Source organism: Triturus cristatus, chromosome 5_2 (assembly GCF_964204655.1).
Source record: "Triturus cristatus chromosome 5_2, aTriCri1.1, whole genome shotgun sequence".
NCBI classification, from domain to species: Eukaryota; Metazoa; Chordata; class Amphibia; order Caudata; family Salamandridae; genus Triturus; species Triturus cristatus.
Window position 1 is genome coordinate 999,354,220 of NC_140588.1, and position 27,225 is coordinate 999,381,444.

The 27,225-nt window shown below is 50.1% G+C and overlaps 1 protein-coding gene across 3 annotated transcripts in view; it reads right to left on the reverse strand.

The window, feature by feature from the left end:
• Positions 1-27,225, reverse strand: part of LOC146829566 (uncharacterized) — a 312,339-nt gene that overhangs the window by 160,194 nt on the left and 124,920 nt on the right. For 2 of the 3 annotated variants that reach the window (XM_085608269.1, XM_085608268.1), the window contains exons 1-2: positions 14,472-14,904; positions 6,429-6,468 (exon numbers count right to left, since the gene is read on the reverse strand). In XM_085608269.1, the coding sequence (XP_085464395.1) occupies positions 6,429-6,468; positions 14,472-14,580 (149 nt within the window). In that variant the 5' untranslated portion in view covers positions 14,581-14,904. Of the gene's footprint in view, positions 1-6,428; positions 6,469-14,471; positions 14,905-27,225 lie in introns of those variants that run through there. The other variant, XM_085608270.1, reaches the window with a different exon arrangement.

Genomic DNA, 27,225 nt, shown 5'->3' on the forward strand with positions numbered 1-27,225 from the left:
TTGTGGACACCCGGGTACTAGCCCAAATGTCCGCCTCCTCAGCAAGCTTCCGGGGGCTGGTCAGCTTGCTATCCACCAGGTGTTGCCGCAGTTCAGGGAAACATTTCTCGAGTAGGTGTTCCTTCAGTACTAGGTCAAACAGCTCCTCGTAGTTCCTTACTTCACTGCCCTGAATCCAACCTTCCAGTGCCTTCTTTGCATAGTCCAGGAAGTCCACCCAATTCTGTGTGCCCAGCTTGTGACTACCCCTGAACTTCTGTCTGTACTTTTCAGGTGTTAGTCCAAACTTTCTGATGAGCGCCAGTTTCATGGTGGGGTAGTGGGTCTGCTCATCCCCTTCGAGGGCCAATAAAGCATCCCTACCAGCTGGAGGCATGTACTTATACAATCCCCCTCCCCAGTACTTCACTGGGACCCCATGGGCCCTCAACGAGACCTCATAGGCTGCTAGCCACTTGGCGATGTCGTCACCCGCCCCATAGCTAGCTACTATGTCCTTTGGCAGGTAAGGTTTGGGTTCCCTGGTGGACTCTTGGATTTGGCTGCCACCATTAGGAACAGTTGGTGCTCCAATTCTTAGGATCTGAAGCTCTATCTCTTTCAGTCTTATCTCATGAGCCATCCTCTCTTTCTCCGTCTCATGAGCCAACCTCTGTTCCTCCTTCTCCTTCTCCAGCTTTGCTAAATCCCATGTGAGCTGTCTTTTCTCTCTCCGATCTGCTAACTCCACGCTGGATAAGCCCCCGCTAGAGACAGTGCTGCCCTTCCTAGAAAGTGTCCTGGGCCCTGCTGACAGGTTCCCCACCTCAGGTTGGTACATCTCAGCCCCCTCGGGGTCAGGCTCTCCATCCCTGTCTTCCTCCTCAGCCTTGCTTTCTCGGCGTGCCTCCCCCCAAGCCCTTAAGCTGGTTTGGAGTGCACCCTTCTTTGCTCCTGGGGGACAGTACACCCCCTCCCGCTGGCAAAACTCCCTGAGTTGGGCCACAGTGTACGTTTCTAGATTCTCTAGTACAAACTCCATCTTGCCCACTCAGGTTAGAGGACAGGTTTTGTGCAGTAGCAATGTAGGGGGGTACCTTTAGTAATACCTCCTCCCACCACCAGAGTAAATTTGGAAAAAACAAAAACCCACAATTAGGAAGGCCGCTGTGAGAAAACTCCCGGTGTAGGCCTATGGACTACCCACAGTTATTGTTGAGTATATGTAGGCACAGCTCTATCCCACCGCTGAACACCAATTTATGTTGGAAACAGCCCACTCCCACTCCGCAGGGTGGTGGTGGACTCCCCCAACACACTGTGGTAGCTTGGCTCGAGTGGTCAGGAAACAGGCGCAGTGCTAAGCATACAATATACCCATACAAGAACCATGCGTGCATCCGTTCCAAAAACGACTCTACACCGTAAAAATTATGAAAATATTCTTTCTTTATCTTTTTCTCTTAGTTGCTGATTGGAAAAATAAATAAGACAATCACAATATATAAATTTAAATAGTGCAGGTCAAATAAATACTGGCTGTTTGATGAAATAAATAGGGGTGATCATAAATAACAGGGCATAAATACAAGTGCAATATATGCAGACAATTAAATACTTTGAGGCAATAAATACTGTACCAATAAATATTGTACACCATCAAGTCCTGTGGACCTATAAATATAGTGCAGCAATAAATAGGTAAAAATTCAATAAATACAGTACCCCCAATAAATAATTAAAAGTATACAGCCACACTCATGTAATCAGATGACACTTCAATTCTTAAGGGCTGATTTGGCCCAGGCACAGCTTGTAGGGTCGTGGAAGGCTTGAGGGGGGCTACTCCCTGGCTGAGACAAGGCTGAGGCCTAAACTGAGGTAGATCAAAGGGGGGAATACCAGTGCCCTGGCTTTCTCTCTCCACACAACCTCTCTAGGTTAGTCCCAGTTCACCCCAGGCACAGTCAGGTGGGTTTCAGCACCTCCCTAGCCCCTTAGAGCAGTCTCTCAGGTCTCCACAGGGCCTTAGGCGCCCTCTACTCCACTTACTGCCCTTTTTCTGATGTTCCGACGCCGCTGGAGTCGTGTCGACGCCGTGAGGCGGTTCCGGTTCGGTCTCGGCGGCCTCGGCACAATGTCAGTTCTTTGACGACGCCGGCAGGCGGTTCCGGTCCGATGTCGGTGGCCTCGGTTCGATCTCGACCTCCGATTCGACGGCGTCGGGCAGTCTCTTCACGATGTCGACTTCGGGCGGCTCCGGTCCGATGGCGCTCTCGGCTCCGATGACGTCGGCCGGCCTGGCCTCGATGTCGACTTCCGGCGACTCCGGGGTGCGATCCTCACCCCCGACCTCCGGTGCTCCTCCTCACAGGCTCCGGGCGACTCCGGAGTGCGATCCTCACTCCCGACCTCCGGTGCTCCTCTACCTCGGTCTCCGACGACTCCGGAGGGCGGACTTCACTCCTCCGATGACGCCGCTCGCTCGACCTCGGTTCACTTCCTCCTCGACCTCTGGTATTCCTCACGACCTCTGTCGGCGCCCTCTCACGACCTCAGGCGGCTCCGGGTACGACGTCTGCTACTTCAGTCAGCGCCGCCTCTCCACCTCGGGCTCCAGGTCTTCAGGCTACTCGACGCCAGACTCCAGGGAAACCAGTTCTCAGGTCAGAATCTTGCTGTTTTCTTGGTTCTAAGGCCTGTTCCTGCTGTCCAGGTCCTTAGGATAAGTTTCTTCTGTCTTCTTCCCACACAGGGCTATAGGCTGGGATCCATCAGTAGGGACAAGTATCAAGGGTGGGTTTATGGACCCCACTCCAGGCACAAGTTTCCACCCCTGCTGCTTCACTCCTTCCTCCTTCACTGTTGTGCTCCTCTCTCTTCACCAGTCAGGTGCCAACTGCCAGCTCCAACTGCCAACTGCCTCTCTTATCCTCCCAACATTCTAAACGGTCTCCAACTGTCACAGAGTTCTGGAATCTCCTGGAATGTTCTGGAAGGTGCTGGTAGGTTCCAGTGGATGCTGGTGATGTCACAGGTGGCCACCATCTTGTGCTCCAGGCCCTCCGACAGAAGTTTCAGGGGTAGCTAAAATGGCTCCCTGAATCTGCAGCAACACGAAAAAGTCTGGTGGTTCCCAAAAAGGAAAAATTCAAACAGGGTTTGAGGCAAAAGTGGGACAAAATAAATAATGATGAGGAGGGACCACCCAAAGGGCTGACAGGTCTAACAGAGGGGAGCTGTGTGGAAAGGAAGGATTGATCAATTTTGCTATTTTTTCCGAGAAGTGAGAAATTTCATCACATCTGGCGGAGGAGGCAATCAGAATTGGTGGTGCGGGGGAAGTTTGGTTTCGAATGATTTTGAAGAGTTCCCTAGGTCTGTTTTTAGCACGATCAAGTTGACTGCGGAAGAAGAATGCCTTTTCCTTGAAGATGTGTTTTTTGAGGAGTGCAAGATGGGAGGGAGAGGAACGGTGTCTCCAGGTTCTTTCCGACAGTCTGAGTGACCGTCTTCATTATTAAGCTTGGTATTAAACCAAGAGTTGGAGGGGGTGTTTCTTTGGTTTTTGAGTTTAGGCGGGCCAATTGGTCAAGTATATCAGTGACAGTATTGTTAAAGTGTTCAGTGAGCTCATTAGCATTTTGTGAGGGGGGGGGGGAATGAGAAGACGTTGAGCTTGGAGTTTAGACTCAAGAACACCCGGGGGGATACGTTTTAGATTTCTGGTAAATTTCTTAGGTCTGTTAATTTTGGAGGTGGGGAGATTTGCAGTGGTAGCAATGGTGAACAGTATAAAGTGATGGTCAGACCAGTCAATGGGGACGATATTGGTAACAGAGGCCAAATCTTAGTTGGAAAGAATGGAGTCAAGGATGGCTCCTTTGGTGTGTGTCGGGGACAGGCATAGTTGTTTGAGTTAATTGATCTCAAGTAGATTAGTGGGGAGGGAGATAGTGGGATCGTCGGTATTCCAATGGAGGTTAAGATCCCCAAGAAGGAGATTTTATGAGTTGGATAATAAGGATTGTGACAGGAGCTCAGATAAGTCCTTGATGAAGGGCTGGGGGGATCCAGGGGAGGCGGTAGATGTTGTGTAGACTAATTGGGTGGGAATTTTGAGTTGTCAGTTCAGCTTCCAGGTATTCGCAGGAGTAGCCAGAGTTATTGACAAGGGATGGCTGAAGTTCATTTTGAAAGAGAATGGCTAGACCACCCCCAACTCTGTCAGGTCTATCTTTTCTAAGAAGAGAGTGTCCCGAGGGGGAGAGTAGGTCAAGTATGCTCGTTGAGTGAGCATTGAGCCAGGTTTCTGTGAGGAATGCAATGTCAATGGATTCACTCAGGATAGTTTCCGAAATTTCCGTGGCATGCTGGACTGCGGAGCGACAGTTGACAAGCATACATGTAAGTGGTGTGGGGTTGCATATGGTGGGTGGGCAAGAGTGGATCGACGTGAGTTGGGGCGGTGGTCTGGGGGAAGTGGGGGAGGAGGAAATTCTATTAGTCCCTAGGATAACAGGGATGTGAGATTAGGGGAGTGGAGGGTTGGTGGTTGGTAAACTAGGAAGGTAAGAGTTGCATAGTTCGGGGAAGTCGGATGGGGAGAGATGGTTCGAGGTGTGGCGAGGTCTATGTATACAGCAGCGGAGAGGAGTTGATCTCCAATGATTGTGTTTGGTGTTAGGGAATTTTGGGGGGGGGGGGGGAGGGGTGGGTGGTGATTTTAAGGTGAGGGAGGGTTCTGGAGCGGAGGAAGATAAAATCTTTTCTGAATTGAGAAAGTTCAGTAATCAAATTAAATAGGTCAAGTTCAATGTTGCGTAGGCTCTGGGCAATTATGGTGAAGGGAGGTACCGAGGGGGAGTGGTCTGGGTTAGTTGCGGAGGGTGGACTGATGTGTGAGGGGGGAGATAGGGTAGTGGGTGTGGAGTGAGGGATGACGGGGCTGTTAGGTGTGAGGGTTTCGGTAATCAAATTGGATAGGTCAAGTTCAGTGTTGTGTAGGTTCATGGCAATTGGGGTGAAGAGAGGTACTGAAGGGGCGTGGGTGGGGGGGTAGGGAATGGTCTGGGTTAGTTGGAGAGGGTGGACTGATGTGTGAGGGGGGAGATAGGGTAGGTGAAGTGAGGGGTGACGGGGCTTTTAGATGAGAGGGGTTCAGTAATCAAATTAGATAGGTCGAGTTCAATGTTGTGTAGGCTCGGGACAATTAGGGTAAAGGGAGGTACTGAAGGGGCGGTGGGAAAGGAATGAGTTGGGGGGAAGGGAATGGTCTGGGTTGGTTGCGGAGGGTGGACTGATGTGTAAGGGGGAGATAGGGTAGTGGGTGTGGAGTGAGGGGTGACGGGGCTGTTCGGTGATAGGGGTTGGGCTAGGTTACACAGGAGGTAGAATTGTGTTGTAGAGAGGCCTATGGCATAGAGTCCACTGGTATGGCATTTCACTGCCTGAGTTAGAGGGCATTTGGGGGCTTGTCAACATGATATAGTGGAATAGTCAAGTGTAAGAGTGAATCACAGTCAGTATCTAGAGTTACGACTAAAATTAAATTTGATTTTGTATACTTGGAGAGTGTTTCCAACTGATACAACTTTTAGGTCATAAAAATTGAGAAAAAGCGGAGCATTCTTCACTGTGACTCCAGTGACTGAGAGGGTTCAGCCATTTAGGATCTTAGAGGAAAAAAAGATTAAATACATGGGAAGGAAACAAAGCACAATCTGGTAGTTTATGTCAGCCGCAGCACTTTTAAAAACCTCACTGTAGTATGTTTTCTCTTCTTTCCGCCAGAATCGGTCCATCTCACCAATGCTACATCTGAAGTTAAGATCCCACTTCTTCTATGTCTCCATGTTACTTTCCTGAAACTCTGAGGTGGTCAACCGGGAACATATCCCACTCAGCAAAATCCATAAATAAATAAAATAATGGATATCTATGGCTCTAGTAATAATCTAGAGAAATATATTTTCACGTAAGAACGATATTCTTATTGCAGAGGAAAAGTGGCAACGAAACAACTCAACATCACCCACCTGAAGCCTTTTTCATTGCCACGATAAAAATCAAGATATTCGTGGAATATGAAATGAGCAATATCTTGTCTAAGCAACAATACTCTAGACCAGACTCCTTTAAATAGCGTTCCGTAAAGAGGCACTGTAAATGCTTGTACTTGAATGACAGAATTGATCATGCCTCATCAAGGCCTTTGGTGTATAGAAATAAAATCATGTTTCTCTGACTTCTTAACCAATATTTCTCAGAAACTGAATGCACTGGAAAACAATAATCATTTGACAGAATTTGGAATAACACATATATGCCTTGCACCTCGACATAAATGCTTTCCAAGTGCTATCACAATACACACGTCTATCGGGTTCCTTTGCATTACTGCCTTTTCCATATCAATGTACATAACAATAACATTTGTAGAATCTTACCTGGACATTGGTCCTTCTCCACGTTTAGCAGTAGGGTCATCTGAAAGCAATACAATCTCATTTTAGACTGAGAAAGAGTTCCGTATGTGGTAAAAGAGAACAGATGTCATTATGAGCAGTATGGGAGCGAACACAAAACCGATTTACCTGTGGTAGTAAATTGCACCAAGGGCACCTCTTCTCTGTAATAAAGGACACTTAAGGCACCTGGATTGACACTAACATCAAGAGATCGCAGGAAATGTTTTACTTTTACCCTTTTAAACAATACTTTACAAATACGAGACGGCACTCTCAGCAGGGTCGCCAAGATGGATACTGTTTTTTTTATTTTTATTTTTTAAACCGTTCTTTAGGTTTGGCGTGGGTTTAGAGTAGTACGTTCATCTGTGTTATGACCTGCATGTACAGTTTGAAGTTTCAAAATGCTGTAGTTGACTTTATTGTCAATCTCATTTATCTACCTTCCTCTTCTTGTGTTTGTCCCTTCTCCGGAAACACTCTTTACAATCCATATGAATGGACTGATTTGTATCCTTCCACTGCTCACATTTAGGGAATTACTTTTTCATTCAGCCCTCTACGAGAGTGCATGAGTTTTCTAGCTCTCTATCTTGTGTGCTGCTTGTATGGCAGATGAGCAGACTTTAAGGGTTGTTTCTGTTATAACTCCTGCACATAAAAGGCTCTTATGGTGCGTGGGCAAGGGCCATCTGGTGCAATCACTCAGCTGGCGTCTAAGGAAGAAGATGTTCTTCTCCAGCAGGTCTATAAATCTGCTCCCTGGGCTACTACAGAGGAACAAAAGGTTGAGTTATGTGGAAAGTAAATGATGCCTTGACAAGGGTTTTTTTAAATGTCTTTTTTAAATTCTGCTCAGATTTCCTGTGTGAAAGTGTTTGAAAATAAACTATGCCATTTACAAAGACTGAAAACCTTTCCCCCAGTATTTTGCCATATTTTTATTTTACCCTTTTAAACAATACTTTACAAATACTGGCAAAGCCAACAGCTCAGCACTTACATTTTAAAGGCAAGACCTATTGACTTTGCCAATGATTGTCAGTTTTACTTTCATCACTCACTGAGAGTGCACATATTTTCTATTTCTCTTCCCCGTGTGCTGCTCCACCCCCCAAAAAACTACTGCTGTGCTCATCCTTCCCACTCCTCTCTTTCTTTTCCATAATTTTTTTCTGGCTTTTCCATGTGCCTCGGTTGCTCCCGCACCCCGCCCACTCTATATTATTTCCCTCACATGCATCCCTACCCTCTCCTCCACTGCTCCACATATGCCTTGCATAATTGTAATTTTGTTAAAAATTTATTTTTTAGAGGACGCGGCAGCTGCCATTTGCTGCCGGGCTGCTCCACAAATATTTTTTTTAAACTAATTTACCAATTCAAATGGCGTCCACCATCTTGGTCTGGTAAATAAACCAAAGAAAATGTTGCCCGAGTCATTCCCTAGGCGCATGCATGCATGGTCACGCATGCACGCCCATACATCATCATGCATGCCCACAGTTAGAGAATGATGTGGTTGCAGCAGCTGCATCATCGCTCCTTTTTTGCCAGTTTGGATCAGTAAAAATAAATTGCGGTATGAAAGCACCGTCTGCACAGCATCGGAAAAAAAATGCTGGCACAGCCAATAGGTCAATGAGGCAAGGAATATTAGCTTTGTCAATGCTTTTTCGGCTATTGGTACCACATTCTGTTCTAGTGCAAGCCTAATCCAATATGCCAGATTTGAAAGAAAATAAACTTCATAATCAGTCCATGTGCACCACCAACAAAATGTCTGAAAGAAGTTACCTATATTCAAATACAAATAGTAACACAGAATAATATTATTACATTTTATTACAAGATATAATTCTAGACTTTTGTTTAGTTTACATTTTAACAGTACGGGCTAAACAACGAACAGTTATTAGTCCTTGGCAAACTTGTTGAACAACTTGAGTGAATTCTCTATCTGGAAACACTACTCATTTACCTTCAATTGACGAAATCCTTTTTTTCATCCTTGCGCGAAACCCAGTATAACAAATATACTTGACTGATTCAAAGCTCAAATTAAACTGCATCACATTAGAAGGCCAGATGACACAGGGGAGAATTCCTACCAAATTCAATTCTAGAGCTTCCACGGTTGAGGCAGCTAACACAACCACTTTTCTAATGTGCTTTCTAAGAAATTTTCTATGAAGCTGCAATTAATATACACCTATGGGGCCTGGGAAGATACCTTAAAGAAGCCCACATTGTTTGATGGATTTAATACAGTTGATGGGAATTAACAGGTTAACAAAGGAGAGGGAACACGCTGAAATCTCTCCAAATATATGGTTTAAAAGGTGGTTAACTAAGATGCTATACATGTATTCATAACACATTTGAAATCATGGGCCATTAGTTACGTTGTATTGGTTTATTCATAAAACAAAATAAAAAATGTGCATACTATCAAGCTTTGTAAGCTAGGAAGAAAGAAATCATGCTGCCACAGGACCCAATTATGGGAAATGTCAACATCTGCCAAACACCCTATTCCTCCAGCAATATTGAATAGGCTTGTGGCCTCTCAGTCAACTTAACATTTCATTCTAAAGATCCCCTCAGCCCCATGTACCCTTTGCTGGTATGAGAACTTTCACACTCCCTCCTCGTTCACGTCCCTCGCGGTCACAGACACTACAGCGGCCCTACCTGCCCTACTCTGACCACTGCTGTGGTGCCTACCCCTTCTGCTCCCCTCCCCACTCGTTTACGCACAGTATTTAATCCCCTCCCATTGCCAGCTCTCTTTGCTGCACAGTGCTCCATGGGAGGTGGTAAACAGGGTCCATATCTACATGCACACATATTAGAAATTAGCTTTTATCAGGTTTGCCAGGTCTAGATTCCTTCAACACCATCACCTAGCCATCACCTTCTCCTTGGCAATTGCTTTGCGAATGCGATTCAGAGTAAGGTGGGAACTGCTCATTGAGAGATTCATTCAGCTTTCAATTACATTTGCATTTTCTTTTCTCTATCGAAAAGAGAATTTTGCTTAGTTTTGTCTGCTTATAATACACGCTTAATCTGTGCAGCTCAAGTTGTTGCAGCAGTGCCACTGCCATTCCATCTAGCACTGAAAGGTCCAGACACATTAAGGTAGTTGAAACAATGTGACTTTCAGTCAGTCTGTGCACTCAGTCCAGCACATGAGCCTTCTGCGGATCCACAAAATGTGTTAGTGTGCAATCCTGCTAGAGTCAAAACCCCGTCTTACTTGGATGCGTTCAAAGAAACTGGTGCCCAGGTGCGTTCATACAACCCACATGTGGTTCTAAGTAAATTACAGCACATGCTGAAATCCTTACAATGTCTGACGGATCACGTCTGAAAAACCAGTCTAACACAGACCGCAAACCTACAAGGCATGCTAACAGAGGCCACTTTTACCAAGTGGGTCAAAGGAATATCCACAATGCAGTCTGCCCTAGTTCCTGACTGCATCACAGGAGGAAAATCATTCCCTGGCCAGCCACAGTTCCAGCTTGTTAAGCAAGGATTTGGAACACACAACTCCCTTGACATTGACCAGACATTGACCTGAAATCGGTTGGGGCCCAAACTCTTTGGAAGATCAGGATAAATTATGTTCTTGTGTATACTGTGGAGAATTTCCCATCCGACACTTATAGAATTGGCACAGACTTTTTAATATAGCTCTGGTTTCCACTTAGGACCACTACACATCACAGAGTCTCTTGGTCAAAAGGCCTTTACGTGAAAAGCAGATAGCCTGTAAACGATTGATGCAGAATTACTGGAGGAGTTTCCAAATGACTAAATAATGAAGTTGCAAACAATACAATAATATCATATTTTGCCATAAATTCCATTTACCTTGTCAATCCACCACTAAAGATTAACCTCAGACTTCTTACTCATGAGCTATAGGACCTGGACCCCCAGGTTGGCTCCCGGCCCGCCCCCATCCAAACCCACAAATCAATACTTGACGATCGGGGCTGTGGGTAAAAGAGGCCATGTTTATTACAAACCATGACACAAACATGACAATAAATAATTAATACAATTCAATACGATATGGATTTATCAAATTCAATCGTTAAGCAATATTTACATTTAAGTTGATCATAAAATCATAATCCATCAGCAAGTCTGACAGAACTTAATTTATATACCAGAAGAATGTTGTCTATTGCTCCAGCACTAAGGGGCCTTCTGGCTCGCGTCCCCCAACCAACTGAGAGCCACGCAAGGCGCAACCCACCTGCGTCCTTGAGAGGTGAGCCCCTGCCATCTGGTCCTTGTCCGCCACCTGAGGGGCCCACCCCTCCACCACCAGGCTGCCCATCGGGTCTCATAGGGAATAACCCGGGGCGGATGCACCATGCCCTAGTTTGTAAACTGGCGCCCTTGCCCCCAGCCGTTGTCTCCATTCTCTCTGGGGTTACCGTCTCTCCCCCTCAGTGCTGGCCTAGGGAGTATGCAGGAGGACTCCCCTTAACAATGTAAGGCAGTTTATGTGGCCTCCTTACCGCCACAAGGGCGACCAGGGCAAACCGCCCTTCGCCCTCCCCACCACAGGGCAACCTCTGAACCATTAGCTTCCTATCAATCTTCAGGCTCGGAGCCATGTCGGATTCAAGTGCACGGATTCATGAGTCTGGTTACCTCTGTAATGCAGGATAAACCAACTCCACATGGCGTCTTCCGCCAGCTGCTAATGCGTGGGATCCGAGGATCACCCATGTTACTCCCCGAGGGAGATCTTTTCACCGCCCCCAGCTTCAACTCGCGCTGCTGCTTGCAAAAGAGCCATATGAGCCCAACGCACGGGCAAGCGACCCAGTATCTACACTGCTCTGGCAAACATACTACCTCCATCTTGCCCGGTAAAATATCCGGCTTGCTGCGCATGTCGCGGCCCCAAATCTGATCATAGTGGCCAACTACCTTGATCTCTCACTTGCGGGAACTAGTCCAGCATGCGATATGCACTAACTATGCGCAAGTCTGCACTTGATAATCTGTGGGCATGTACACCCCCCTGAGCATCACCCAGCCGCAACAGGACCCTTCCTAATATGCTCAGGTTATAACCTCCCGTAGGGAGAGAGCCTGTCTACCTTAGAATCCCAGTGTCCAGGACTGCAGACCTCCCATTGCCCCGAGTCCCAAAGCCCCCACCAGTCTGCTCCCCCTGCAGGGGCCCCCAAAAACAACCCTGCGCCTGTAGCGGGAAATAAGGTAAGTCCATTGGATGACTGCCCCTGAAGTGGGGGGTCACCCAACCTTTAACTTGCTAATATCATATTCCTCAAGAAGGAATTGCCCGCATTCTGAGTCCCCCAAGTTTGGCAACGAAAGTGACCACCATCAGTTGTGTTCTTGTGCCAGGTACAGGCCCGCTTTGTGAACCCTATAAAGGCCAGCCCCCCAAGTGGGCCTCCAGTCTGGCAAGTTCATCCGCCGCTGCCACCCCCAGGTCCTGAAAGGCCTAAACACTCTCGGTCCTGACCTCTGAGTGTGCTCACAGAGGGATGCCCCTACCAACTATTAAAACCTAGCCATATAGCTGCTGCTTGAATGGAGGCCTGATGGACCCCTAATTACCGCCTGCGTTATGTGCACAGCCTTTTCCCTGGCCCAACACAGCTGTTTGAAACAGCCAAACTGCAGGTGTAGCCAAAAGTGTCCCAGCGTCCAACCCTACCCCCTTAGGGGTATACTCTTCCACATTACACGCAGGCGACACTATGATCTTGCCTGAACGGCACAGGGGTAAGGATCATATGAATTCGCCAATCCGTGCGTAAGCGATCCAGCCACCTTTCAAAACACAGGCCTGAGGCCGCAATAGAGGAACATGTGCATCCGCCCGGCAACCAACAAATTCATGCCCTGTACAACCCCATCAACGTCGCAACCGCAAGGCCCAGACAGAACTGTTCTACCCCCCTCGCCCCCGGATAAATTTAGGAAGGCGTTATGGCAACAACCCAATGCACCCCCTTTTAACGAACGGAGAGCCCCATGCACCGCGGACAGAGGAGGACCTCAAGGAGAGGGAACTAGAGTCATGTTTCCAGGGGGGGGTCATTCCCCGACGTTTTTATTCCGCAAATGAGATAGTCCTGATTATATCACCAAAAGCTGTACCTTCCTCTTTGTTGGCCGCAGTCAAGGTGGTTACGTGGTAATCCCCCAAATTATAAATTCCAGTGTCACTCATACATATGCTCACCCAGGGTGTGCTAACGATCAATAACCAGCTAGACACGCTTAACTCCAAGGTAGACATTTGGGTAAACACACCCAAGGATGTGGAGTCTCTAACCCGCACTGCAAATGATGCCATTCTTGAAACGTTAACCATGCCGCCTGAACAATTCTTGGCCTTAATTTTTCGAAACAAAAAACCTGTATACGCTGCCCATAATGCAGAAAATACCGAAACTGGATGTATCCCTTACGTGGGGGGGGGGGGGGGATACTGTAACATCTGAATATGTAGGAACAACATGCCCGATGAACCAACAAGCGTTAGAACACTACGCAGGTTTACATATGCTCAGTAATAAGAATACTAGCTCTTCCCTGAGTACAGAAAATGTGCTATCACTATCAGAGTATAATAGAAACAGAGTATAATTTCATTGTTTAGATATATTTTAATATTTAAAGAAGTTGAGTGGTGCTATTTCTTGCTATTAATATTGTGCGGGCAGGAATATTGTATTTCAGGCGCGAGATGTGCTTTTCATGTTATGGCAGGACAGGCAACCCAATGCAGGATGAGGGCGGAGGAAGGGTGAGGGCAAGCAACAAAAGATTGCGGAAGGGTGTGGGAGGGACGGGGCATGCAAAACCACTGAATGTGGGAAGGAGTGGGAGGATTGGGGGCACAAGGCAAGCAGCAACGGAATGTGGGATGTGGTGGGACTGACGGGGCAAGCCACAACAATGAAATGCAGGGGGAGGCGGGAGAGACGGGGCAAGAAACAACGGAATGCAGTATTAGGTGGGAGGGACAGGGGCTAGCAGCAAAGGAATGTGGAAGGGACAAGCAACAATAGCCAGACAGGAGTTGGTGAGAGACTGAGTGTGAACACATGCACTCTTATGGAGTACTGTCACTAAAAGAAAAAAAATACCTTGAAAGCGCACAAGCAGTAGGACGACAATGGGCGCCTCAAGAAAGCAGGTCATGCTCCCAGGGAGGGACAAACACACGAAAAGGATGTGAAGCTGTCAGAGAAGCAAGGGAGCAAGAGTGACAAAGAAGCCAACCAATGGTAAGCAATGGGCGTGCTTTAAGCCCCCTGTATGTAAACAAAATGTCTTGCAAGCGGCAGCACAAGTACGGTCTCAGGCTGCATCTGACTGTGATGGGAGACAAGCACCTGGGTCTTACACTTGGACCAAACCCACAGTCCCTATTTATTTTGACGAAGGGCTATGGCACACTTGGTAACACTATTTGTCACTGTACCAAAGCGGTTGCACCCGATAGTGCAGCACTGCAAGCATCACGAAGTTACAAGCTTATACCCACAACCCATAAGAATGATATGATCAACTAGGCCAAGGCCCATGTCATGTAGATCACTTGCAGCTGCAAGTGATCCACTTAAACGCACTTATGTTTTGACTTGTTGACTCATTTTAATGGGCACATTAAAACTACAAGGCCCAGATGCTACATTCTGTCAGATGTAAAGAGTCACCATCTTAACGTGGGGCGGCCTAACAATCATGCTAAAGAGTGGCATCCTCAAATGTGGCAGCAGGTCCATCTTTGTTATGTTAAACCACCATTTCGCATCCATCCATCAAATGCCTGTCCTGTCCGTTTGAAATTCGATATTCTTTCCATTTCCACCTCATTCCTTAAACCAGTAGCAGAATACTGACGGTATACAGGCAGCAAGTGCGTGCATCCACACCGGGCACGGTACTTCCTGTCTTCAGGGCCAGCTACACACAAAGGGCGATGATGAAGGCAGAAGCACCTACCGCCGTACAGCCAGTGCTCCTCCTCATCGTCCTCCGCCGCCGTGGGGGCGACCACTGCTTCCGCTTCCTCCGGAGCGGCTCCTCCGGGGGCCTCGAGCTCGGTGGCCATGGCTGCCTGCGCGCGCGGGGCTGCAGGAGGCAGCAGTAGAACGTTGCCTGGGAGTGTGGAACGTTACCCCGGCGGGCGCACGGGACAGGGCCCGGCGAGCATCTCACGGCGGCGTCCGGCCCCTCCTCGACCGAACAGTAGCAGGGCCCGCCCCTGGCTTCTATTCGGGGCAGCTGGGCATGGCGGCTCGCTGCATGGACGCCTGGGGATGGTAAAGCACCGCTCACAAGAGGGAAGGAAGGCGCTGCTGCTGCTGCTGCTGCTCCTGCCTGCCTTAAGCGGCCAGCGCCAGGTCTCTGCCTCAGCTTCCTCCGTAGGAACACAGGAATGGGGAGAGAGCGCCTAGGTCCTAGCGCCTCCCCGCACTCCACGGGCAGCATCTCCCTCAGCACGGGGGCCATGGCAACCCACGGTCACCCGAGGCCTGGGAGCACAACAGGCCGCCCGGGTACCCTGGGGGTGCGCGCAGAGGGAGCGCTCCAGCAGCAGTGCCTCGGTCTGCAGGGAGCGTCCCAGCTGGCGCATGGAACTTAATTTTTAATGTGTCTGATTGTCTGTTGCATCAGACCCGACAGGCTCCAGCTCATGACGTTAGGTAAATGCATTGCAAGGATGCGGCAACTTTCCCCATTTTAAAATAGCTTCATATGTAGTTGAATGTATGTTAAACCTAACCGTGAATCACTAAATTAAATCGTTAGATGACGTTGCCTCCACAAAACTTGTAGATTGGCAGCGTGATGCTGCACGAGGCGCATCAGCTGGCACTGCAATCTCCAATGGTGCCCAACAGGGCGTCCTATTTCTGTAGGTTTCTGGGGTCTCGACGGTCGGGTAAAGAGTAGGGGTGGGCGAATAATATCTCTGCGCCAGCAGAGTTCACCGAGTTTTGCCCACACAGTTCCAGTAAAACTCCGCCAACCAGTGCGTGCCGCTCACAACATTAAGTCGGCAAGCGAGAATTTGCATCCCCTTCTGTGATTTTGGGGCACTTGAACGCCTCTCGGTGAGATTTTTCAACGCAAGCAGTCTCAGCAGGTCGCGACCGACCCTTCACATTGAGAAAGCTGCAGCTAAAGTCGAAGTAGAACCAGCACCCTCTGGTGCGCAGCGTGGAGTTGTTTGCGCTGATTTTACAGCGTGAAACAAGCTCCGGGCAATAAAAACAAGCATTGGCATAGCCAATAGGTCTCGCCTTTGGGACCTTGTAAGTGTTTAGCCATGCAACAGTTGATGCTGTTGCACCAAGGATATTGTACTGGATAACTAAACACTTATAAGGTCCCAAAGGCGAGACCTATTGGCTATGCCAATGCTTGTTAATATATTTTGTGTGAAAGTGTTTTTTCCACTCACAGTTAATAATTTTCGGTAGACTGGAGACCTTTATATGAAAAGGTTTTTTCTTACAAAGCACGCAGTTTCCACTATTATTGGGACTTTGTTACAATACAATGACCCCTTTTTAACATCACAGACTGTGAGAGAGTGAGAGGTGCTTAACTGGAGTCTGCAAAAAAGAGTGATAAATATCACTTTTTTCAACAACAATAAATGTCTAAGCAAGGGGTGTATGTTTGTACACTCGTTCACTGGAGGGAAAGTGAGATACTGAGGCGTGCATGGACTGCTGTCAGCTCTGCTGCTTTTTTAGGGGCTACAATAAGCCCAGTGTCACAGGGATGCGGCTTATCCAGCCTCAAGCATTCCAATACCATGTAACTGGGTCCTGCACTGTGTGATCTTGGTTGAGCACAACCCCCTGAGCTATCAGACATTAAAGAATGGTGTGTAAAAAGAGCACTGTGGGCTGGAAACTTGATCCTTGTGAGATGGGGTCGTACACTAAACAGCGTTTGCGAACAGGAAAAAAGCACCGCGAACAAGCAATTCTGAGTGTGTGCAGAATTTCTGCGTGCTTGCGGAGATTTTTTACTGTTTCGCGGAGCTTTGTGTAGCGTGACTACGCAAATTCCGCCCACCTCTACCTATGGAACAGATGATCGTGGATCCATCTGAGGCAGAAAGGTGAGGCTGTACTGAGAAACGAGGAAGAGGCTGACAATCAGAAAGTGGAGGGTCCCACGCCATGGGCATCTCCCATGGTCATCACATAGAAACCAAAACAATCTAGGGAGGTGAGGTTATGCATAGACATGCGTCTCCCAAACCGCGAAATTTAGACAAAGAGGCAGATCACCTCTAACACTGATGATATAGTAAACTGATAAGGGTGGCCCATCAAGATGGATCTCCGTTCTAGCTATCATCAGATATTGATGGACCCAAAGTCACAACCCATCACAACATTCTCCACACACTTGGGTCTCTGCCTCTATAAACATCTCAACTTTGGAATGTTGAGCGTGGCAGATGTTTTTCAAAAACGGAATCCAGGAAGTGTTATCAGGACTGCAAGTTTACATCCATGTGAGTGATAACATTCTGGTATATGTGTAGTCTATTGAAAAAAATCATGTCAGACTATAAAGAGTGCTGCAGAAAGTTTGGGCGTGTGGCCTCATTCTGCTCCAGAAGAAGTGCAAGTTTATGCAGAACCGGATCATCTTCTTCTGATACATATTTTCAGCAGAAGTGGTAGCCTCCGATCGGGCCAAGGTAATTAGGATAGCTCCACCTCCATATACTCGGAGGTCACAAACTATTTTAGGAATGGTCAACTATTGTTGCTGATTTATTAAAGACTTGTTCTCTCTTGTGAAGCCCCTTCAATTTCCACAAGAATGTGGCAAACGGACCTCAGTAGCCTACACAAGCCGCATGCTCACTCACACGAGCAGTGGAACTCACAGACGGAGTAGGGGACAATAGCCATCCACTGGGAGTGTCTTCATTTCTTCGTTTATCTATAAGGACACTTATTCATGGTACAATTTCACCACAAGCCCCTGATTCCGTTGTCCCTGGGATCATCGTCTAAATGCCCTCCTTGCATCGAGAAGTGGAAGCTCCATTTGCAGGAGTATTAGTTTAGAGTAAAACAAAACCTGGCTCTCAGAATCCAGCAGGCTATTTATCCAGGCATGAATGAGCAGCCACTTCTGATGAAGAGCAAGAGGCTCAGGAAACAGAAACGTATATATAGTACATGGTTGAAGAGTCGCAATCATTACCCGCATTATTGGACAAAAACCAAGAAGCCATCATTATTGATGACTACCAAGCAGCTAATGTGACAGGAATCTGTACGGTACGTAGTTGAACAATCATAATCATTACACATTATGTGACAAAATACTGGAAGCCACCCCCAATGACAACTGTCTGCAGCAATAGAAGTACCTGAAATCTGACTGATGGCATCAGACCCTAGAACCCAGAAAATACTGGGCTCGCTATACAATATGCAGCATGACCTGGCAACCGCTGGCGAAGGCTGTCTCCTCAGAGGCCACTGGTGAGTCATTTCAAGTAGCCTTGTTTCCCACCTGATTCAATGTGCCCATGTGGATCCCCAAACCACCGCGCTTTTAAATGACTTCACCGGGCTGGCGGTGTGCCTGCGGCGGTGTTACGTCAGCGGCATGCTTTCTGCTTGTCTACAATCAGAGAGCAAAGCCACCACACTCCAGGCACTCTATCGTGCCCGCACAGTTGCATGTTGTGCATGGCGCAAAAGAACAAGTTACTTACCTTCGGTAACGATGTATCTGTAAGAAACATTAGTTAGTTAGATTCCTCACCTTAGAATATCCCCAGGCGTCAGACTGGATCCGGAAGATTTTTCGTCAGCAATACCCCTTGCGCGTCGCTAGGCGTCGTCTGCGGCTCCGCGTCCGTCGTCGGCGTCGTGCGCCGGGATGACGTCGGAGTACTTAGACGCCGCCCTCGCGCGCTGACGTCAGTTCTTGTACATAGCCTTCCGCGCCAGGAACGCAGAGCCATGCAAAAGACCGACACTGGTGCCAAAAATAAAATCTAGGGGCCTGAAAGGACAACCTTAACCCTAGATGTCAGTTCGCAGAACGGGGAGGATGGGAGGGTCGGTGAGGAATCTAACTAACTAATGTTTCTTACAGATACATCGTTACCGAAGGTAAGTAACTTGTTCATCTGAAAGAAACACGTTAGTTAGATTCCTCATCTTAGAATAGATACCCAAGCAATACCATCCCCGGTGGTGGATCTGCGAACCAAGATCACACCAGAAAGTCCTGGAGGACAGAACGGCCAAAGAAGCCATCCCTCCGGACTTGGCTGTCAAGGAAATAATGCCTGGCAAACGTGTGTAGCGAAGCCCACGTTGCCGCCTGACAGATGTCCTGCAAAGGGACTCCCCGTCCCAAGGCAGTAGTAGCCGCCGTGGCCCGAGTAGAATGGGCGCGCAGCCCAACAGGAGGGTCCTTTTTAGCCAAGGAATAGCAAATTTTTATACACAAAACGACCCACCGAGAGATGGTCCGTTTATGCACAGCTTTCCCCTTCTTAGCGCCCACGTACCCAACAAAAAGCTGGTCGTCCACCCGGAACTGTTTTGTGCGGTCCAGATAAAAGGAGAGCGCACGTTTTGGGTCCAGACGGTGGAGCCTCTCTTCCTCTTTGGAAGGATGCGGAGGCGGAAAGAAGGTGGGCAAGGTGACAGACTGCCCAAGGTGAAATGGAGTCACCACTTTAGGAAGAAAGGAGGGACGAGGCCGAAGGACAACCTTTTCCGGATGAACAGAGAGAAAAGGAGGCTTTGAAGATAAAGCCTGGAGCTCACTCACCCGTCTAGCCGAGGTGATGGCTACCAGAAAAGCAGTCTTAAGAGTCAGAAGACGAAGAGGACAATTGTGAAGAGGCTCGAAGGGAGCGCACATCAGGAATGTCAATACCAGATTCAAGTCCCACTGAGGCATTACAAAAGGGACAGGAGGGAACGTGTGTGTAATGCCTTTGAGAAAGCGTGTAACCACAGGGGACTTGAAAAGAGAAGGCTGATCAGGAAGCCGCAAGAAGGCGGAGATGGCAGCAAGATAACCTTTCAGGGTGCCCAGGGCAGAGCCCTGCCGGGCCAGAGAAAGAAGGAAGAGAAGAACCTCAGAAAGAGGGGCGGAAAGGGGATCCACAGCCTTTGCTGTGCACCATGCCACAAATTTGTTCCACCGGCAGGCGTATACCGACTTTGTGGAGGGACGCCTGGCTGCCAGAATGATATCACAGACTTCAGGAGGCAAGTCAAATGGCATCAACTGCCGCCGCTCAGTCTCCACGCATGGAGGTGGAGGCTGGACAGGTTCGGGTGGAGGACCGTCCCCTGCTGCTGCGACAGAAGATCCTCCCGAACGGGCAGACGTATCGGGGGATCGGTCAACAGACTGAGTAGCTCGGGATACCAGTATCTTCGTGCCCAATCCGGAGCCACCAAGATGACTTGGGCCCGGTCGTGCCTGATCTTCTTCAGCACTCTGGGCAGAAGTGGTATAGGCGGAAAGGCGTACAACAGACCGCAACTCCACTCGTGACGAAAAGCGTCGCCGAGCGAGTGCCGCCTTGGAAATTCCAACGCGCAGAACTGCTGACATTGCGCGTTCTCTTCGGTGGCGAATAGATCTAACCAAGGCTCTCCCCACTGCTGAAAGAGACCTTGCGCCACTTCGGAGTTCAGACGCCATTCGTGATCCATCATGCACCTGCGGCTGAGTTCGTCTGCTCTGGCGTTCAGAGAGCCCGCCAGATGTTGAACCACTAGGGTGACGCCCTGGTGTTCCAGCCACGTCCAGAGGCGCAGAGCCTCCTGACAAAGGGTCCACGACCCCACCCCGCCCTGTTTGTTGCAATACCACATGGCGGTGGTGTTGTCCGTGAACACCTGCACGACACTTCCCCTGACAGAGGGAAGGAAGGCTTTCAGTGCAAGCCGGATCGCTCTCAACTCCAACAGGTTGATGTGGAGACGAGACTCCGCCGGAGACCAGAGGCCTCTGATCTCCGCCTCTCCCATATGGCCACCCCAACCCAGGAGGGACGCATCCGTCACTACGACATGCTCCGGTTGGGGAAGGGAGAGGCTCTTGCCCTTGACCCACTCGCGGTCCGTGAGCCACCACTGCAACTGCTGTGCAGTGCCCTCCGAGATCAAGACATGGTCGGACAGGTTGCCGTGATGCTGGGCCCACTGAAACTTCAGGTCCCACTGCAGAACCCGTATGCGCCGCCTGGCGTGATGCACTAGTAGGATGCAGGAGGCCATCAGCCCCAGAAGCCGCAACACTAGCCTGACCGAAACCCGGGATAGAGGCCGAAAGATGGGAATCAGGGCCTGTATATCCCGGACCCGCTGTTCCGGTGGATGGACCCGGAACTGCGCCGAATCGAGAACCGCTCCGATGAAGAGGAGCTTCTGAGAGGGACTCAGGTGTGACTTCGGCACGTTGATGGAAAACCCCAGCAAATGCAGGAGATCCGCCGTAGTCTGGAGGTGGGAGACGACTGCCTGGGGCGAGCCCGCCTTCAACAACCAGTCGTCGAGATAGGGGAAGACTGAAACCCCTGATCTGCGCAGATGAGCTGCGACCACCGCCAACACTTTCGTGAACACCCGAGGGGCACTGGTGAGGCCGAAGGGGAGCACGGTAAACTGAAAGTGCTCTTGGCCCACCGTGAACCGCAGGTAACGCCGGTGGGCCGGCAGGACGGGGATATGAAAATATGCGTCCTGCAAGTCTAACGCTACCATCCAGTCTCCAGGGTCTAGGGCAGCTAAAACCTGAGCCAACGTTAGCATCTTGAACCTTTCCTTTCGGAGGAAGGCATTGACGTTCCGGAGGTCCAAGATAGGGCGTAGGCCCCCCTTGCCCTTCTTGGGAACCAGAAAGTAGTGGGAATAACAACCACGACCTACTTCTGGACTCGGAACGCGCTCGACGGCCCCCTTGGCCAAGAGAGCCGAAACTTCCTCGCGGAGAAGATTCAAATGATCCCCCGAGATACGGTGGTGCTGCGGTGGCATGGCTGGAGGGGTCGTCTCGAAGGGGAGGGAGTAGCCCCTTCGGACGATTTGCAGCACCCACCTGTCCGATGTTATGGACCGCCAGTGGAGCAGGTGATGGCGAACTCTGCCGCCCACTGGCGTGGTATGGGCCTGAAAGCTCGGACTAGGAGGGCTTTGAGGCGGATGCTGCCGGGGTGGAAGTGGGCTGACCACGTCGGCCTCCATTTCCGCCACGGCGGAAGCCACGTCCGCGACCGCGCGCAGGTTGGTTCTGCGGCTGGTGGCTTTGCGGACGTGAGGAGGCGCCCCTTCCTTGGCCACGAAAGGGGCGAAAAGCGGAGGTGTGCGCCCGCGGAGCCGAGAGGCCCAAGGACTTGGCCGTAGCCCGGGAGTCCTTAAAGCGGTTCAGCGCACTGTCCGCCTTCTCACCAAACAGGCGAGTGCCATCAAAGGGCATGTCCATGAGGGTGGTCTGGACATCCCCAGAAAATGACGTGGACCGCATCCAGGCGTGGCGGCGGAGCGCCACCGTGGTTGAAATCGCCCGACCCAGCGAGTCCGTGGTGTCAAGCCCACATCGTATGGCGTGCCGTGCTGCATCCCTCCCATCGGCCAAAGCCTGGTTAAGACGCGTCCGGACCTCCTCCGGACACAGGGGCAGCACGTCCTCCACCGTATCCCACAGGGAATGGGAATAACGGTCCAAGAGACAGGCGGTATTTAAGGACCGCAGGCCCAAACTAAGGGACGAGAACAGTTTCTTGCCAAACTGCTCGAGTCTCTTGGAATCCCGGTCCGGCGGAGCGGTCGGGAAGGAGGATTGGGAGGTAGAGGCCTGGATAACCAGACTCTCGGGGGTGGGGTGTTGGGACAGGAAACTGGGGTCGCCCGGAGCAGGGCGGTGGCGCCTGGCAACGTTCCTATCCACAGGAGGAACTGTGGAGGGCTTGGACCAGGTGCCCTGCAGAACGTCAGTGAGGGCCTCGTTGAACGGCAGCAGAGGCTCAGTGGAGCTTGCTGAGGTTTGAAGCACCTCGGTGAGGATGTTAGTCCTCACAGCCACGGCAGGCAACTCGAGCCCAAGGGCCTCTGCCGCCTTGCGCAGCACCACAGGAAATGCTGCACCCTCCTCCGAAGCAACGGTCGGAGAAGAAGTGAATCCAGTGTCTGGCGAGGTGTCCAGCCCACTGGCCTCCCCCAGTTCATCTGCCCAGTCCTGAGAAAGCTGTGACTGAACAGCCAGAGGGTCCTCGAACCCCTCCCAGTCGCCCCCTTCTTCCGATTCCTGATAAACAGGAGGAATGATCGGAACCGGACTGTAGAGATGGTAGGACTCAAGCGGCGTCGGATGCGGCGTCGGTCGACGCCGCTGCGGCGCCGGGTCCGGATGAGGGCTAAACTGGGGCGGTGTCGGCGCCAAAGGCGTCGGCGGCGCCGGTGACGGCGTCGGTGGTTCAGGCGTCAGCGCCGGTGGAGGAGTGACTAGGTCAACCGGCATCGACTGGGGCCCAGGCATGGGCCCCGCGGGGACCTGCGGCGTCGAGACCGGAGTCGTCGACGGCGCCGGGGCCGGAGCCGCCGGCAGGCAAGATCGCCCAGTCGAGTCCGCGGGGCCCGAAGGCGCGCCAGCGGGCGTCGACGGCGGGGCCAGGCTCCTCATGGCCGAGAGGAAGGCACTGATCTCCGCCGGCGCCGCGTCAGTCCCAGGGACCGGAAGGTATGGGGGCGGACACGGCACCTGCGGCTCCGCCGGAGCCGCGGGGGTGGAACCACCCTGACCCTCGGCCGAGTCGCGCGACCGGCGAGGGGAGTCCGAAGAGCGGTGTCGCCTCTTGGACTTCTTTGAGCGTTCGGACTTACCCGACGACTTGGAGCCGGACTATCGATGGCGTCGGCTAGGGCTCCGCGAGCGATCCTTGGACCTCCTCCTGGACCGGGATCGCGCACGACGCGGAGCCGAGTGGCGAAGCTCGAGAAGCTTGCGGGACCGCTCCCGCCTAGCCTTCGAAGTCAGGGCCTGGCAGTCGTTGCACGACTCCGCGTCGTGGTCGGGGCCTAAGCAGTAGAGGCACCGGCGGTGGTGATCGGTCACCGACATCAGTCGATGGCAATCCTCGCAAGCCTTGAACCCAGGCATCCTACCGGCACCAGATGTCGACAGACAAGGATCAAAAATGATCAAAAAGATTTAGTCAAAAAAGACTAAAAGGGGTAGCTCTCCCGGATCTGCGCTTACTGGCGCGGAAAAAAGAAGAACTGACGTCAGCGCGCGAGGGCGGCGTCTAAGTACTCCGACGACGTCATCCCGGCGCGCGACGCCGACGACGGACGCGGAGCCGCAGACGACGCCTAGCGACGCGCAAGGGGTATTGCTGACGAAAAATCTTCCGGATCCAGTCTGACGCCTGGGGATATTCTAAGGTGAGGAATCTAACTAACTAATGTTTCTTTCAGATTGTGCACACAACAGTGGAAGCATGAGGGGGCACAACATGTGCCCCCAGCCACTATACCCACTGGGCTGAATCGCCCTGGGACCCTGTTTGGGGCCCCTTTACCTTCCTTCCTGCCTTGTAAATGTTGGTGGGAAGGAAGATTGTAATCCCCATGGCGGTGCCGATGCTGGCACAGTCTCCATATACCGACACTTTGCCCTCTGCCCTGGGACCAGAGATCTTGGTGGTGGTGGCAGTTTTGCAGCGCTGTGTCGGGGGTCTCACCACCCACATCCTAATTTGGCAGTTGGACCACCAAAAAGTGACAGCAGTCCCAGAACCCTCAACTCCAAAATCAGGCCCTACGACAGCCTGCCAGATGGAGACATTCATCTACACTCCAGTGAACGGTATCACTACTAACCATGCAGGTTCCAATAAATGTCCGTGTATAGTTTAAGTTCCCATAGCACGAGCTTCCGCTGTCAGCGTTGTCTTGACATTACACTAGCTACGAGGCTTTAACTGAAGCAACCACACAGCAGGCCTGTGGCGATCATGTAGTCCTCTGATCTGGAGTTCGTGGGTGGGCTCAAGTGGAACTCACATCGCAAGATGGCAGCTGCAAGAAGATGAACGTACGAACGAGGGGTGGTGTTGACGTATGCTCTGCGATAACCACAAATGTGCCACCACTGTTGGGCGTCAGCGAGTCCAGAAGCAGATGGGCCTGGTGGATCAGATGCTTTGACATTTACACCGTTGCTTTGGGTGTCAGGGGGAATGACTGGAAGAGACCTTGCTTGATGGACTGTTCTGGTACACAAGATACTGTATTTGGACTTCCTCGATCTGGCACAGGCGCTTGAGGGCTTTAAAGACAGGCGTATGGAATACGTTTGGCTCCTTAAATGTATAGGTAATCAAATCACACGTTTGATTCCGTATGGCAGAAATCGGATGTTTCTGTGGACGCTTTTATCATGAGACAGAAGCATGAGATAAAGACATGGCTGTGGTTTTAGCAATTATCACCAGGACCTCTGAAAAGATGTGATTGTGTGGCTGCAACTTTTCCCACATATTTATGAATTTACTGCACTTGGAGCAAATTATAACTTCTGATTCACAATTTCAGTTTCCTATAAAAAATGTTCAAACTCAAACAGATGACATACCAAACGTGCCACTAATTTTTGTATGTTTTTTTTTTTTATTGAAATTTTCAAGTGCGAACAGCAAGAACACATATCCATCCTTTGTTACATAATATAGAATACATAGCAGCATTACATGACAACTGGGGCAGATTCAAGTACATTCCAGCTAATCACAGTAAAACAGCAAATCATACATCAATGGCAGGAGGGCATTTAGATACATTAATTTGCAGGCGGGTGGGTTAACACATAAGCAGTGAAAGGACCCCAAATGTCGCGAGGCCTGGAGGCTTGCAGCAACTCCTCTCCATAGCACACCAATTGATCACGACAGTATGCAACATCTTTAAGCCATTGAGTCATCTGTGGTGCAGGTCTACCATCCCAGTGAATTGAAACCCTGCATCTTGCCAACAGCAGCCCCATTGCCGCCAGCCTACGTTTACAGGATTTAAGCTTAAGTATATTTCCCAGGAGGCATAGTGTCATATCGCAGGCCACACTCTCATTAATCATTTCCCCCAGAGCCATCGTAACTTTACCCCAGAAGTCCGACACCTTTGGACAGCTCCAGGCAAGGTGACAGAAGTCAGCATTATTCGCCCCTCAGCGCCAACAGCAGGAAGAGTCCCTGAGCCCATTTTTATGGAGCTGCACCAGCGTATAATACATTTGATGGAGATACCTATAATGGATTAATCGCAAGTTTCCATTTGATGCATATTGACCCATTAGCCTACAACAGGACTCCCACTCCTCGTCTGTCAGAGGCTGTACCAATACCTCATTCCACCGTCCCATTGGCCCCCGAGCAATAGTCTTCTTATCAGTCTGTGAGGCGTTGTACAACCTGGTAATTATTTTAGTCCGAAGCTTCGAAGTGTAAAGGATTTGTTACGCTGCCAGAGTGGGAGGTTCGTCTGGAAACCCAGGATACCATGCCCGAACCGCAGCTCTCAAGCGACTGTATACAAACGTCGCCATGGCAGACTTGGATTCTTCCCCCACAAATGTCTGAAGGTCAATAAATTTGCCAGCAGGATAAACATCACCCATAGTGCAAATTCCTGCTCTGTGCAAAACTGAGAGTGAACCCGGCTCACTAGATACCGATATTCCCTCATGGTACAGAAGTGGCATGGACGGTGCATACAATAGCAATCTAGCAGCACGCTTCCCAAGTTCTTTCCAAGCATGTGTGGTACACTGTACAGTATCTATTTCGCCTTTCTCAAACACCGTAGTGCTGTTCACGATCATCGCCTTCAACGGTACTGGTCGCACCGCTCCAGCCTCAACCGCTACATGTGGTGTGTATGGCGGTGCAGCCTGCCAGTAAAAGGCGTATTGCGCTTGGGCACATAGGTAATATAAATGCATATCAGGCACACGAAAGCCTCCCATTTCATAAGGTCTTGTCAAAACCTCCCATCGAACACGCGGTTTTTCCCCTCCCCAGACCAGCGTAGTCAATAAGCCACGGAGTGTGGTAAAGAAATGCGACTTCAAAATAATGGGTATGGTGGTAAACAGATATAAAAATGTAGGCAAAACTATCATTTTAATTAGGGCCTCACGGTCCGCAAACGTCAATGTAAGACGTATCCATCGAGCGACCTGCTCCTCAAGTCGGGTGATCGCCGTGCCATAGTTTTCACTAAGAACGCATTGCAGATCCCTGTGCACCCGCACTCCCAAATATTTAACAGGGTCGTCACTCCACATCAGAGGAAATCCCAGCTCAAACCGCTTTGTGGAGGTCGTCAGAGAGAGCACCACTGATTTATTCCAATTTATCCCTAAACCGGAGTGCCACTCGAACCTTATTTATTCCCTAATGAGCTGTTCCAGGTACACTGCTGGTTCGCGCACTTATAAAACCACGTCATCAGCGTACATGAAAACTGCCAATGGTCTTTGATGAAAACGCAATGCTGCCTTGGCGTGACGTTCCCGCAATATACAAGCCAAGGGCTCCAGCACTATCGCAAAAAGAATAGGCGACAGTAGACAATTCTGTTGTGTTCCACGCCGAATTGGAAATTGCTAGGAAGTCCTACCATTCACTCACACTCGGGCCACGGGGTTGTCATACAATAATTTAATCCAGTTAGTA